Below are 15,809 nucleotides of genomic sequence, written 5' to 3' on the forward strand. Positions count from 1 at the left end.
TTAATCATGTAGATCATGTATAGTCATCCAAATCAACATCAAAATCATCACCATTATTGCTATTAGAGGGATCACCAATCTCATTTGATCCATCTTGCATAGGACTTGCAGAGGCAAAGTTTGCAGGTAGCGGCATGTTTAGTTTTCCAAATACGGCAGCCAGCATGCTTTCATTTGATTCAATTCTTTTATGTTGGTTCTACAACTGAAGTTTTTGTTCTTCATTTACAGCTTGTTGCTCCTTTACCTTTTTTTGACACTCAATCAATTGTTGTTCTAGATGTGTTTCCTTAGATACAAATGAGCATGAACTAAGAGTATACCCTGATGAAATTTTTGATCCTATTGAACCAAAACCATATAATGTCCCTTTTTTACCTTTGGGAACAACTTCCTTCCAAATAGTCAAGTCATCTGGAATAGGTTGGGTTTCACATGGCAATCCATCAATATTCTCATTTTGGGACAAGGATAGTTCAGTAAGCTCATTTTTTCTTCTTTTAAATCCTTCTTACAAAATATTCAATTATGTGACATTAATCATTTTACTAAACAAACAATTTTAAACTATGCATGTTAATTACAAAATTTGTGAAAAACCACAAATAGTTAATATCACATACAATTACTTTCTCAGCTTTTTTATCAACACAAGACTTGTCTTCTTTTAAATGACACTTAGTAAACACCTCCTCCATGGTAGGCTTGACCCTTGTAGCTGCTTCCTACAAAGTTTCATATCAATGAGAAAATCCTAATAAATTGTTCATAAATTCAAATGTTTAAACAATCAATTTAAAGTTTATCTTACCATCCTACGTTCATGTTCACCCATAGATATAGACCCGCCAGTATGCATAGAGCTACCTTCATTTGAAGCACGGTTTACAGTGTTTGCCACTGACCAATTCTTAAATTTCTTATCCAATGCCCAATGATGTATCAATTCCTTCCATATTATTGGTTCAGGAATGTATTTTCGCTCATAAATAGAGCTTTTTGCATACTTAGCTCTAGCTTGATACATCATACCCCTATATCGAACATCCCCCTTAATGTCAAAAATTCGGCGAATACGTGCTTCATATTTGGGCTGCCATTTGCAATATTTCTACAAAAGCAAAGAAAATTACCTTATATGAAATCAGAAAATGTATTAAGATTATTTAGGAATATAAAAAACACAATAATAATCTAATATCATACTTACCTTAAATTCTTTAAACCAAAAATCTCTCATAGACTTAGTTGCATCTCCCCATGTGGGACAAAACCAATCATACCTGCTCTTAATGGCAGCAGTTAAACAACGGACAACAAACGATGGATTAAATTTATCAATACAAAAAAAAAATGTACATTGATCATATTTCACAAAAATAAAAGTGGCTAATTAATGTAAAATAACACGACATTACTTACTCATTTCCATAAGGCTCTATTTCCTGAAGTAACTCTTGATCAATAATATCATTTTCTTGAGATTCAGGACTTAATGATTGACATTGTGGTGTTGGGGGTAGGAGTAGGTGTAGATGTTGGGGCTGGAGAAGGTGTTGGGGTTGGATTTGTTGTAGGAGTAGGTGTAGATGTTGGGGCTGGAGAAGGTGTTGGGGTTAGAGTTGTTGTAAGGATAGGTACTATAGATGATGGGTTTGGAGTTGGTGTTGGGATTGGAGTTGTTGTAGGAATAAGTGGTGTAGGTGTTGGAGAATCTTGTAAAATAAGTCTTCCTCTACTAGCTACACGTCGGCCTCAAGAGGTTGTTGTTCTCCCACCTCTATTTGTACCTCTACCTGCCATCTAAAATAAAAGAAATGTATTGTACATCTAATATAATAACATCAAAATAATCATTAAAATGCAACGCTAAACAAATATCAAGCATTAAATCAACAAAAAAACTATCATCAAGCACACCATCAATATCTAAACTCTTCATCTTCATCAAGCACATCATCAATCTCCTCACCCTCCTCCTCCTCATCACTGTCTATCTCACCATCTTCATTAATTAATTCATAATCAGCATCATCTAATACATCAGCTTCTTCAAATGTTTCATCAATATCTTGTAAAATAATAGTTGAATCAAGTTCAGCTGAGATGAGATCGCAATTTTGATCAATGAAATCCTCTTGATATGCAGAATTGTTATCCTCAATCACTCCCCTAGCTTTGGTTTTGATGACAAACCACCAGTCTGCATTACTCCTGGTCCTTATTGGATGTGGAGCAAAATACACTTGAATTGCTTTTTGGGCAATAATAAATGCGTCATACATTCCATAGTGTCTATTGTGTCGAATTTGAATGATACCATGTGTTTCATCCACCTTTTTTCCTCTACCAATTGTTGGATCAAACCACTCACATTTGAACAACATGACCATTTTTAACGGTAATCCAGGATATTCAATTTGAATTATTTCTTCAAGTTGGCCATAGAAATCGTTCTCATATTCACCATAGCCTGTACGTTTGACACATACTCCACAATTCATAGTAGACTTTCCAATTGAATGTTCTTTTGTATGAAACTTGAATCCTTTCTAATTGATCTATAATTTCTGGACCAAGAGCATCAAAAACCATAGATTCATATAGATTTCTTTGTGATTCGACATTTAGCGACTGACTACATGTACCTTCTTCATTGCCACTATTTACATTTCTATGGTTTGAACTAATTAAACTCTCCCCATGTGAATCCCAACACCAATATCTTGGTTTGAAACCATACTTACACAAATCAACCATAACCTCACCTGGAGTAAAGAAAGCTTTGTTTCTATGTTTTTTGCACGGGCACCTTAGTGTACCACCATTACTAGAAAATTGAGGTTGCCTAATTGCATTTTCAATAAAACCTTGAACGCCTTCTACAAATTCCCGTATTAGCTCCCTTCGGTTTGGAGTAACTCTATTATACATCCACTTTCGATGCACAGGAATTTCCATAATCTGTATCATGTAAAATAATATACCAAATGACATATTATAAAATAATGTCTTAAAGTAACTAATGTCTCTCACTTCAAATGACATATTATAAAATAATGTCTTAAAGTAACTAATATAATAAAACTTACAGATTGGTTAGAAGATTAATTTAAGCTTAATCAAGATGCATTCACAGTACAACTATGCTTAATCAAGTATTAAGCCTCCAAGAAATGAAAGATATAAAATGTGCAATGAAAAATGATAAACTCACCAGGTCCAATTGAGAAAAGTAAATTGAATGAAATTCTGCAAAATGAAAAGAAAAAAAAAAAAAACCCAATTAGTAATTTGAATTTCAAAAGTAAGAACCACGGATACATGTTTTCTATAACGGTCCTAGAACAAGTTTAACCAAAATAAATAGAAGTTCATACTTACATTCTTCGTGCCTGTTAACAATGTTTAATTATTAATTCTTCCTTTTTTTATGGATATTATCATAAATTAATCATAAGAAATTAAGTCAGTCCAAATTAATGGAATCACTCACCCTATTTTTGTTTCATTTGCAACCAACCAAAAAAGGTTAAATAATTTCTTTTTGGTTAAATTGTATCATCTCACCTACCAGACCAGTGAACTTCTATATACAAATACATTCAATTTCAAGTCATAATTCTAAAACACCATAAAAACATAGAACAAGAAAACAACCAAGATAAAAAAATATCACCAAAAGACTAAAAAGATAACAGACCCTCAAACACCAAACCACTTCTCCCACTATCAAACAAACTATAAGCAACAAACACAGAAGAAGGTTAGCAAATAAAAACCAAGAAACACATGTAGGAATGGTGAAAACAACCAAACAAATACAATTAAACTATTGTCCCTAAATTTATCAAAATCACCAATACAAACTTAAGTCATTTTGATCCTCAAATATATTTTTCATTAGTCAAATTGGTCAATAAAATTACAAACAAAAAAGTCACTTGAGATATATTTGCAATTTAGATATATATAAGGACTATAATGACATCACTTCAAACTTTCAAGGATCAAGATGAGGACTACCCTTCTAAATGAGCATGAACTATCGATAAAAATTTGTTAGTGTTACTCGAAAAATTATCGATAAACTTATAGCCACGTGTGTAGAGGGTAATATCGTAAGTTTAGTACGAAATCTATGTTGCTAACCGCAGCGGAAAAGAGACCCATCCAGTATTATTACTTCAGGCTCCTCACGGAACGCAACGTAATAAGGTGTCACAAACACAAAGAACCCTAAAAAAAAAAAACATGAACATGAAGCCCTAGAAATTAATTCTTCAGAGAAGCAATTTCGCACTCTTCTATCTCTCAATCTTTATTTTCTCTTATCATCATTGTTTTCCATAAATTCTCAACTTTAATTTTTGCGTGTTTCGTTTCTTTTTTGTTATTTTTTTTTCGACATTGTTCTGCTTCAGTGTTTTCAGGAGTAAATCAATTTGGTTGCATTCGATTTGCTTGTTGGGGACTCTAATTTTCGAAGCTATTTTCTGTTTCTTCATCTTCGGTGATTGTTTTCTGTTCTCCAATTAGGGTTTCGGTAAACGAAGCTACGGAATTTTTCATCGATTCTCCGCAAACTATCATCACTGTGAGTACAAGTAAATCTTTTTTTTAATGTATTTTTTGTTAATTTCATTATTAACGATTTTTATTTGAAATTGCTTGGTTATTTTGGATCTGCTGCTTTTTTTCAATTTGGGTATTTTTGTGTGACCAAATTACTTCGCCAAGGTTGCAATTTTAACAAATAATTTGTGTGCCCTAGCTTGTTTTATACATTTAGTTTAGTTTCTAGCGATTTAATGTTGAAACAATGTTGTTTGTTTGCTTTGGTTCATATTGTTTGAGTTGATAGGGTTTAATGGCTTATTTCAGGTTTAGGAAGGTGTTTTGTTATTTATAATTTAGATAAAATGTCATCGAATTCAAAATACCCGATTTTGGACGATAAGCCCATTAACCAGTGGAAGGTTACAGCGTTGAAAGAGGAATTGAAGAGAAGGAAGTTAGCTACCAAAGGTTTGAAGGAAGATTTAATTAACCGTTTGGATGAAGCTCTTCGCAATGAAAGGGAGACTGCTGAGGCTTCCCCTGAACAGGAGGCTGCTGTGGGTTCGGAGAAGGATGGGGCTAATGGTTTAAACGCTCAAGTAGATGGGGTGAAAGATGCCCAGACTGATAATGTGGACGCTGAAGTCGTTGATACGATTGAAAAGGAGAATTTCCAAACATTTGAAACTTCTGAACAGGGGAATAGTGATGCAGTGAAGGTTTCAGAGGTTGTGGATAATGACAGTATTAAGAATGTTGAGCAGGATGGTGTTACCGAACCAGTTGACGTTAATAATAGTGTGTCGGCCATGGATGTTGAAGGTGAACATGCAGTTTTGCCTGTTGGTGGTGAATCTGCTAATGTGGGAGAGGAGGTAGTTGCCCATCCTTCTACTGTGGAGACCACTGTTACAGTCACCGAGACCGTGGTCACAGAGACTGTATCAACAGAAGCAGTAGTCAGTGGTCAGGATTCTTATAGTTCAGAGAAGAATAATGAGGATTCAGCAATCAAGCTAGAGAATGAGGAATCAAAGGCGCAGCTGGACATTGAGGACTCAAAGCCCCAATTGGAGTCTGACACAAAGCCCCCATCCGACGATCCCGTGCCCGACTCTTCTGCACCCGAAAACCAGGTATCTGAGGTCAACCCTAGTTTAGGGTCTCAAGTAAAATCTGATTCTTTTTCTACTGATTCTGTGTCAATTAATCAAAAGAATGAACTAAAGGATACTATAATTGCTAATAATAATGTCAAATTAGAACAAGATAATGTTAGGCCGGAGATGGTGGAAGAACCATCGTCCAGAAATGTACCTGTTTATGATGAATTGCATTCAATGGATGTTGGAGGGCTGCATGAAAAAAAGCCATCTGTTGAAGAAAATAACAACAGTGTTACAAGTCCAGACTTGAACAAAACCAATAGTAGTGATGATGTAGGGTATCCAGAAAAGTTGAACTTGGACAGAAGTTCTGGTGATGATTCCATGGAAGAGGACTTGCCTGAGACTAGGCAATATGATTCTAAGTTTAATGTTGATGAACTTGTAGAGAAAGTTGAGAATAATGAAGTACCTATGGTCAAGGAGGAAAGGAATACAGCAGATGTGGGAGATGGTGTATCCGCAAGAAAAAGCGATACCCACCAAGATATTGACATTAGTCCTGTTTCCCTTACTGAGAAGCGAAAATATCCTGGTAAGCATTTGAATTTTTTCACTCCAAAATACTTTTTATTTGATGGTTTTACTATACATCTAACTGCAGGCACTTAAATATATGATGATTGGAATTTTTTTACAGAACAAACATTAGCTGCGAACATTGAGCCTGCAAAAAGGCAGCGCAGGTGGAACACTGAAACAGTTAAAGGGTCAGATCTGCAAAGCACTACTCCCAGATCTGCTACTACACCCAAGGATGGGCAAATTACTCTGAAGCGCAACTTCTCTAGGTCTAATTCCTCTGCAACTGATGACACCCCTAAAGAACGCATTGGTAAGTTGACATTATATAAATGCGAAAAATATATGAAGAACCGATACTCCTATATCAGGGTGTTGTGGTAATTAATATTAATTTTCAATTCCTTGGCTACAAATTAATAAATATCCTGCCACTTGTCAAATTTTAATTTCATACTCATCGTAAAGCACAAATTGTGCACATCTTACACTATTACTTCGCAAAGCACAAATTGTGCACATCTTATACTCTTAAATGCATTTTGTGTACATGCCTTGTTGGTTGATTTTCGATGCTTGTATGCATTTACTAAGTGATGTTAATGTTTAGTTGTTGGTTCTGGTTGTATGCATTAATATATCTGTATTTTAAGGATTTTACTTTGTTGCCGGGTTGGTGTGTGTTTGGTCTCCTGTCACTTGCTTTTTGAGTCTAAATGTTTCTCTTGGCAGTTCCACCATCTCGAAGGACCCCAACTAATTCCCTCAGGATTGATCAATTCCTTCGTCCATTTACCCTAAAAGCAGTGCAAGAACTTCTTGGGAAAACTGGGAGTGTTAGCAGTTTCTGGATGGACCAAATAAAGACCCATTGCTATGTTACTGTAAGATAGTTCTTATCTCACCACCTTCCTGTTACTGTGAATTCCAATGTGATGTTACATTTATCATATGTTTCTAACTTCTAAGAAATCTTTGTTTTTTTGGGTGATGTAGTACTCATCCATCGAAGAGGCCACTGAGACACGGAATGCTGTGTATAATTTGCAATGGCCTCCAAATGGTGGGCGACTCTTAGTTGCTGAGTATGTTGATCCTGAAGAAGTGAAAATGAAGTTAGAAGCTCCTCCTACTCCAACTGCCCCTGTCATCAGTGCTCCAACAGTTCCTCCCGCACCACCTTCGCAGCCAGAGCCTTCCCCACGTCAGCAGAGGGAGCAGCTTCTTCCAGTTACTCTCCCACCTCCACCTCCATTGTCAAGGCCCCCACCAGTTGCAAGAGAACGTCTTCCATCTCCCCCACCCCTTCCTGAGAAAGCGGACCCACCTATTGTCACTCTGGACGACCTCTTCCGCAAAACCAAAGCAACTCCTCGGATCTATTATTTACCTTTGTCTGAAGAGCAAGTTGCTGCAAAACTTGCGGCACAAGGTAAAAATACGAGGCAGTAGGCACTTAGCCTGCGATTTGTCTCAGGTAGCTTGAAGCTTTCTTATTTATGGCCATCGTGCTAGTTATTAGTGGTATTATGGAAGCTTTGAGTGCATCTTGGCAGGTCTGCTGGTGTTTGTATCAGATAAAAATTGTCATTTGAGAACTTAAATTTCTGTTAGTGTTAGAACTTCATAAACTAAGAGCCACTTGGGTGGATATATTTTCCTTGCTGTTTGAATTAGTTTTAGTGAACCTTTTCCTAAATATTTTAGACTTTGATGAAAACAATTGACATTAGCTTATGTTTATTCTGCTGCCATGGAAATGGAACTCAACTGTGGGATCATTCCGTTAATGGTATGTAATTGTTTTTTGTTTGTTGATGCATGTTTTCATTTGTATGATGTCAATTTTTGTCCATCTGTTATCTGTGTGTACTAACTAGTTTTCTCCAAACCCTGTGTTTCGTTTGATAATCACATGCAATAGATTATGGTATAGCTTTGTAAGAAGGGGTTGATTATAAATTTATGAGGTCACTTGTCAATTTTTCCAAAATACTGTGACTTCTCTGCTTTGATGTCAGAAAATGTTACATGTGGATTCCGGTGAAAATAACAAAAAGATACTGTACTATCTTTGTTGATTTCCCAGTGCAAATAAGGAAAAATAGCTTAGGGTAGTTAAGATTGAGATTGCCAAGTCAAGTACAACCGTTTTCACCTGCCCTTATAGGCATGTTTCTGATTTTTTAGCTGAACAAAAGGGTACATGTCTTTATTAATACTATACCTGAGAGACACGAATGTCTTTATTAAGAGCTTAGCTTAGTGTGTGATTTATGATTTTTTTCTTTTAGTAAAACTATGAACTTTGTTGCTGCATAACTCTTCTAAGGTGCTTATCATGAACAACATTGAGGTAAGATTTGACCATGCTTCGAATACCATCCGCCTCCCTTGAATCCCTTGAAATTGAATCAATTAACTTTGCAATATCACGTGAATCATACATCACTGAATCAGTTGCTAAAGCCGATTATATATTGTGCGTCCATCGATGCATTGTATTATATATTGCCAACACCGACTCAATGTTTACACCAAGCTGCATATCACTGTTCTTTGCATCATGAACCCTAAAACTGATCACAAGAAATGAAATTTGCTGCTGTTGCAAAACATGAATGTTTTCCAATTGAAGAAATCTGAACAAAATCTTTCGTAACACACTCATCCATCATCATGAGGGAACAATCATAAGAATGTTCAACATCATCAACCATGGCTAGAGGGGAACCCTAGGGCAAACCCTAGTAGAGCCGAGTATCCCCACTCCAACGCTGACGTAAGAAGTTTACATGCCTATTAAGTGCGCATGAATGTCACCCCAAAATAAAGGTGTGCATGAATTCGAAGAAAATGTTTGCTCATATTTATATCATATTGTTTAATCTCTTAATTATTTTTTAAGAAAAATCAAGACTTTGAATCTTGTTTAATTTTCAAGCTAACTTGGTTATTTGTTTTATGCAATTATTTCTATTATGTCTCTATCAATTTCTTTTTCGAACTCATTTTTGATTAAAAATTATACTAAAAACAATCTATTAAAATTTAAATGTTTAACTTTTTTAAAATTAATCCATGCGAATTTCATTCGAAAAGAAAGTATTTGAATATTCTCTATTCCAAACCTAATTTATTTTTTATTTGATCAAAATTTCACTATTTTTAAATTTTAAACTTTAAAATGATTTTATAGTTCAAATCCATCATCATTAAAACTCTTAGTGAGAATCTGCCATCCATTTAGATTCCACAAAATTCGAGAGATTAGTCTCTACGGTTGAATATCTGATATGCATAAAAATATATATATTTCAAATCCATCATAAACTTATATACACTTATTTTTAAAAAATTATATAGAATAATAAAGTATAATAGAATCATTTTTTTTTTTACAAAAGAAAAAGAGAATCAAATTTATTTTATTTGTAATAATTTTTTGACCAAAATTTAATTTTAAATATTGAAAATCTTAATTTACTTGAAAAAAATTTAGATGCCAAAAAAAATTGTCATTAGGGGTACACATTGTCTTCTCTTCCCCGCGCCTTGACAAAAAAACTCACCTTTCTTCTTTTCCATATGCAACTCAATTGCACCTCCAATATTTTTCCCTCTCTTCTATTATCGAATTCGTTATTCCACCTCTTTTTCTTCCCAAATCCAATTTAGGGTTTTCATTTCAAAAATTCAACCGCCCCTTTCTTCGTTTTCGATAAATTGGCTTCACAGAGACTAGGGTTTCGTTTCTATTGAAGGGAGAGAGATAAACATGGATAGAGATTTCAAGGAGCAGGTACTTGCGGACAAGCTTGCCAAGCTTAATAGCACTCAAGATGCCATCACAAGTATCCTTTTTTTTCTTTCTTTGATTAATTTTTTGTTTTTGTTTTTTGATTTGGAAATTTCAGGATCTAGCTATCTCTATATAGTTGTTCTTATTGCATTGTGAATTACTCTTGGATTGAACTTCATTGGATTTTTTTTAGTTACTACTGAATTATTGTGCTTTGTTAATTCTTTGCATTGTTTAGCTGAATTTGCATGTGGTTTGTTAGATATAGGCCCGTTTGGATTAACTTATTTTTGAGCTTTGGAAAATAAATTATGCAAATAAATAACTTATGTTAATTCTTAAGTTCTCACTAACGGAAATTTTATCTTCATAAGCTGTTTTTTTATAAACTACCTTGAAAAGCTTGTAATAATGCATAAAAGCTTATTTTTTTGTATAAGCTGTTTTGCATAAGCTAAAAAATAATCAAATCTAAACGGACCCATCGATTGAGTGATTGATTGAGAGAGATTGAAATTTCATGGTATCTGTGATTGTATGAGGAGCTTCATATATAGCATTGCTTTGATAGTGATCTGAGGTGATCAGAACTTATGGCCGACGTCGAGCAGCCTCATGTAATGGTTGAAATTTGTGGTGCGGTACCTGCAAATACTCTGACGCTCAAGTCAGTATGATGTGTGAAGTGAGAGATCGCGATGTGAGTCCTTCTTGGGAAGGAGTATTTATAGGCCCGACACGGACTTGGCCCAGTCTAGAACACATAGATTATTTTGGTAAACACTGTTAATTTGGTGCTCTAGGGATTTCGTGAGGACTTGATTGTTTTCAGGTGTTCAAGAGATTCCTTAACTCTGTCAAATTTTTCTGTTTGTGTTGGGGGTGCCTTTTTATAATTAGTTTTTTTGACGGGAGCTTTATTTTGAAATTCAAAAACAGTTTCGCTTTACTGCATACTTAGCTTCTGTTGATTTTATGAAGTATGCATATTGGTCGTCGTGACAACGATGTTTTATTAATCTGTGTAGCTGATATACTAGCTACTGAAATAGGCTTTTATTGTTGTTGTGTTTACTACTTGTTGATGCAAAGTGGGTTTGTTATCGTTAACTTTTGATATAGCTTTATCACACTGGTGTATATTTAACCGGAGCTATGCAGAACAGATTGTTGCAACATGGAAAATCCAATTTGACAAATCAGATATAATTCGCAAAATCCCCCTTTTGTATCTTGCTAATGACATCCTGCAGAACAGCAAGCGTAATGGAAATGAATTTGTGATTGAATTCTGGAAGGTTCTTCCTGCAGCACTTAAAGATGTCATTGCAGAAAAAAATCCTCGTGGAGAGCATGCAGTATCTAGACTGGTGAGCCCTCTTTTATAGTGTTTGGTGTAGGTATTTAAAATTTTCAAGTGAATACATCTGTTCCAATAATAAATGGGAAAGTGGGGTGTGAAAAAATATGAAATTGTTGCCGATATGTATGGGCTAAAACTTCAGATATCACTATAAATGCTGATGATGTAATTTTAAAAAAATATTGATTTATTTTTGTTCTTACCTAACTTTAGTTTGAAGTATGGGAGGAAAGGAAAGTATTTGGGTCTCGAGTGCAAAACCTTACGGATTTAATGCTTGGAGAGGATACTCCTCCGCCATTGGATTTCGGCAATAAAAGACCACGTTCTGCAAAAGTAATGAAAAGGGATTCTGTAAAAATTTTGAAAAGGGATTCTCGTTCTATCAAATCGGTGAGACTAAGTTCCACTCTGCTTCTACACATTTTTTTTTTACTAATCGTTGAATTGATACTAAATGATTATATCCTTTAAAGTGGTTTGCTATGTTTATTTCAAAATCTTATTTCCGCACAATTGTATGGTGCCAGAAATTGTCCATAGGAGGAACGACAGAAAAAATAGTGTCTGCATTTTATTTGGTGCTCAGTGAAAAAGCCAATGAAGATGCAGAGATGAGCGAATGCAAGTCCGCCGTTCAGCATGTGAGGAAGATAGAGAAAGATGTTGATATTGCATGTACCATTGGTAAGCATACAACTGAGCAGAAGTAACACCTGGATCCTGGAAGTTACAATTCTAATATTGCTTTCTTTTTCAGCTAAGGATCCTAAGCGAATAACTTTGAAGAAGGACCTAGAGCAGCAACAAAATATATTGAAAGATTGCATAGAAAAACTTAAATTATTTGAAGCAAGTAGAGTAGCTCTGATATCTCAGTTAAAAGAAGCATTGCACGAGCAGGTACTAGTTAGGCCCTTGTGCTCAATAAGTGTGTTTGCATTTGCGACAGATATAATATGTTTTTGGTTTTTCCTAATTGCTTATCTTCTTTCTACTGTTTGTGGTATTTGTATTAGGAATCGGATCTGGAGAATGTTCGTACACAGATGCAGGTAAAATGCACTATTCATGAATTATTCTTTTCCGCAGAAGGCTTTCATACTTTGACTAATTTCTTGTTCCTAAGAGAATGTGATGTGCATTGATCATATATTTGGGTTTCTTACCATTTAATTACTTATCTAATGGTACCTTTTCTATGTATATCTCAAAGAAGTTCTAATTTGGCATACGGTGAACTCACTGCAGGTTCTCAGTGTCATCTATTGTAAAAAACATGCAATAGAAGAAATTATACTGATCATAGCTTCCTTGAACTTTATGAAACCTAAACAAACACCTGACCTCCTTTATAATTTTTTTTCTCCTTTTTTTTGTTCCTGGGGTAAGATTGTCTTAACAAACATAAATATGAGGTATTTGCTTGGTTTCATGAAGTCGGGAGTTTATTTTAATTAGCTCTATTTATAAATTTAAAGGCAGCTTTGGTTGGAGAATTACTTGGTGAAAGCTCTATAATACTGACTCAAAGTAATGAGTTCTTGTTTTGTGCCTAGTGGCATTTATTACTTGCGTGTACTTTCATTATTAAAACTCGGATATGTTTTAACTTATAACAATGCTAACAAATTTAAACTTATCTCTTGTTAATCTTTAGGTTGCACAAGCACAAATTGAAGAGGCTGGCAACATGCAGAAGCGACTTGATAGTGAAGATTCTTCACAGAACGCATCAATTAAAACAACTTCAGCTGCCAATGCAACTTCACTATCAGAAGCAGCAAATAAAAAGTCAGCTGCAGCAATTGCTGCTGAGGTTGCAGATAAGCTTACAGCTTCAACGTCATCTCAATTGATCATGAGTTCTGTTCTCTCAACATTTGCCGCACAAAAGGCAAAAAGTGCCGGTCTAATGTCTGAGTCCACATCAAAACCTATGATATCAATGACAAGTTCAGATACTCATGTCTTTATGCCCGCGCAACAGTTGACTGCTGCGCCAAACCATTCATATCCTTCAGTTTTGGTAACTCAGCCAACTATGCACAATGCATCCCCTGCGCAAGGTCAATATAACTTATATTGCAATCCATCACCCCAGCAATATGTGCAATCAACAGGAGGGGTCAACATCTCTCCATATGGTTATGGTAATATCCCACCATTACAATCAGTAGCACCCCAACCACCTTTTATGAATCAGACAATGCAAATAACACAACAACAACCAGTACCAACTTATACGAATCAGTCAATGCAAATCACACAGCAACAACCAGTACCAACTTATACGGATCAGTCAATGCAAATTGCTCAGCAACAACCAGTACCAACTTATACGAATCAGTCAATGCAAATTGCACAGCAACAACCAGTACCAGTAACACAATATGCTCCAGCACCTCCTAGTTTCCGGCCAATTCAGCCATCAGCAATGATATACTATGCTAATCATTAACATTCTATATGTGGTATACTTTATTCGACAAAACCTTTGTTGTAACAAGTGATTTCTGGAGATTCAGATTTTCGTTTTCACGCAATGGTATACTGGGAACGGAGTTCATAAACGAATGGAAGCAAATAGTAGATGTCACCCGAGAAGTGGTAGGAAACTGGTCTGCCCAGAATCTGAATACAAAGTGGGTCAAATGTGATGCTTTGTTCGGGAGTTTGAAGGAAAATAGAGGGGAGGACTCTGCGAGATGTGTGCGGGGTGGGAGGAGCGAAAGTGAGAAAAAAAACTTCGTTATTTGAAAGAGTATTTATGAAGAGGAGAAGGAAAGACTTGTGACTATATTTTCCTTGGGAGAGAAAGACTTGTGACTATATTTTTTTCTTTTGGAGTATTATAAATAGAGTGAAAGAATTTGGAGATATTTGAAATCCCTCCAAAGTTCTTTCTCAATTTATTGAGTTTTCTCATATTGGGGTATCTGAATAAGAAAAATAAACCCCTATTAAAGTGGGAGGTCTTGTCCATTTCTTTTCTTCCCACTTTACCTTTAAAATCCCTTAGTGTCTCATCAAATTCCCAAGTCTTATCAAGCACTGATTTCACCAAAAAAACTAAAAAAGAGAACCTAAGATTAAAATATGGTTTTTTGGCAAAAAAATATTTATATTTTGATATTGATTATCTGTTTTGTAAGCGTCACAAGTTAAGATAATTTTTTCTTTTAAACTCCTAACCCCCTATTGTAAAATCCGGATTGATATTTAACATTATTGAGTTAACGAAGTTGTCTTCATAAATTTAGCTCAGTTGTAAGAGACATCACATTATATATGGAGGTGTCGGGGTTCGAACTCCGAACACCCCAATTATTCACCTTGAGGGTGGAATTTTCTAGAACGAAGCATTTGTGTGTAACTATAAATCCAAATTATTTGTATTTGTGACCATGCAAGTCCTTTTCCCTTACCATTTCCTAATATGCAAATGACACTTAGATTATTATAGATACAAATAATATGAAATTAGATCATCTACAAGAGAATCCAAATTCATTACAAAGTCATAAACACCATAAATAAATGACATTATTTTCTCACTTCCATAGTAACTTAACAAACTTTATTATACAAACAATCGTTTAAACTTGGCTTAAATATACAATTAGTCCCTGTAATTGTATCAAGTTTTGGTATTAGTCCCTGCACTTTTTTTTGTTGGCTATTAGTCCTTGCAATTTGAAAACAGTTTGCTTTTGATCCCTACCGTTACACAAACGTTAAAAAATTCTTAGAAATTAACGGAGTGCCACGTGGTCCAATCTAAATAAGCCACGTGGCACAACAAAAGTCTATGTTATTTATTTTTTGAAGAACATAAATAAATAAGGGTGGATTTAATAAAAATAATAATTAATTAAAATGAAGAAGATGACAATGTTTTTTCCATTCCTATGTGCATAAGCCAAATCCACCATCATCATGTGGCAATTCTACTTCCCAACCGAAAATCCACCATTCCGATCGCGACCACGAGTACGACCGTCACAACCACAACCACCGATCAAAATCATCTTCATTTAGAAAATCATCTGAAGCCAGTGACGAAAACAACATCTAACGCAACAACAACTGCAGTAGAGATCGCAAGAGCAGAAGAACAGCAATGAAGAGAGGAAGCATATGTGAAGAAATAGATTATTAGTTAGTACTTGTTTAAACTTAACTCATCTCTTCCAATTAATTAAATTGGAAGGAATTTTCGGTGAAATTTGCTATCAAACTTCAATTATTTCTCAGTGTAGTTTTATCTTTGTTTGGTTGCTAAGCCATGGAAGCTGTTTGACGGAGGAAGAAGAAGATCAACTCCTAAAGCCCTCTTTTATGTAATCTCTGTTTCTTTCTAATTATTTAATTTTATTAATAAAATTAATAGCAT

General features: G+C 35.0%; 3 protein-coding genes across 3 annotated transcripts; all 3 read left to right on the forward strand.

Annotated features, from left to right (window-relative positions):
• The first annotated feature begins 1,495 nt into the window (after window positions 1-1,495).
• LOC123904963 (glycine-rich cell wall structural protein 1-like) lies at window positions 1,496-1,807 on the forward strand. Its single transcript, XM_045954565.1, has one exon. The coding sequence runs from the start codon at window positions 1,496-1,498 to the stop codon at window positions 1,805-1,807; it is 312 nt and encodes a 103-aa protein (XP_045810521.1).
• Window positions 1,808-3,998: 2,191 nt separating this feature from the next.
• LOC123903908 (IgM protease-like) lies at window positions 3,999-8,070 on the forward strand. Its single transcript, XM_045953592.1, has 5 exons — window positions 3,999-4,597; window positions 4,885-6,261; window positions 6,367-6,561; window positions 6,981-7,132; window positions 7,245-8,070. Exons 2-5 carry the CDS (start codon window positions 4,923-4,925, stop codon window positions 7,698-7,700), a joined length of 2,142 nt encoding a protein of 713 aa, XP_045809548.1. The 5' UTR covers window positions 3,999-4,597; window positions 4,885-4,922; the 3' UTR covers window positions 7,701-8,070.
• A 1,667-nt stretch (window positions 8,071-9,737) lies between these two features.
• Window positions 9,738-14,398, forward strand: LOC123903909 (regulation of nuclear pre-mRNA domain-containing protein 1B-like). Its single transcript, XM_045953593.1, has 7 exons — window positions 9,738-10,102; window positions 11,173-11,420; window positions 11,627-11,806; window positions 11,944-12,100; window positions 12,174-12,316; window positions 12,433-12,468; window positions 13,074-14,398. Exons 1-7 carry the CDS (start codon window positions 10,027-10,029, stop codon window positions 13,872-13,874), a joined length of 1,641 nt encoding a protein of 546 aa, XP_045809549.1. The 5' UTR covers window positions 9,738-10,026; the 3' UTR covers window positions 13,875-14,398.
• The last annotated feature ends 1,411 nt before the right edge of the window (window positions 14,399-15,809 follow it).

This window comes from Trifolium pratense, linkage group LG2, assembly GCF_020283565.1.
Source record: "Trifolium pratense cultivar HEN17-A07 linkage group LG2, ARS_RC_1.1, whole genome shotgun sequence".
Taxonomy (NCBI): Eukaryota; Viridiplantae; Streptophyta; class Magnoliopsida; order Fabales; family Fabaceae; genus Trifolium; species Trifolium pratense.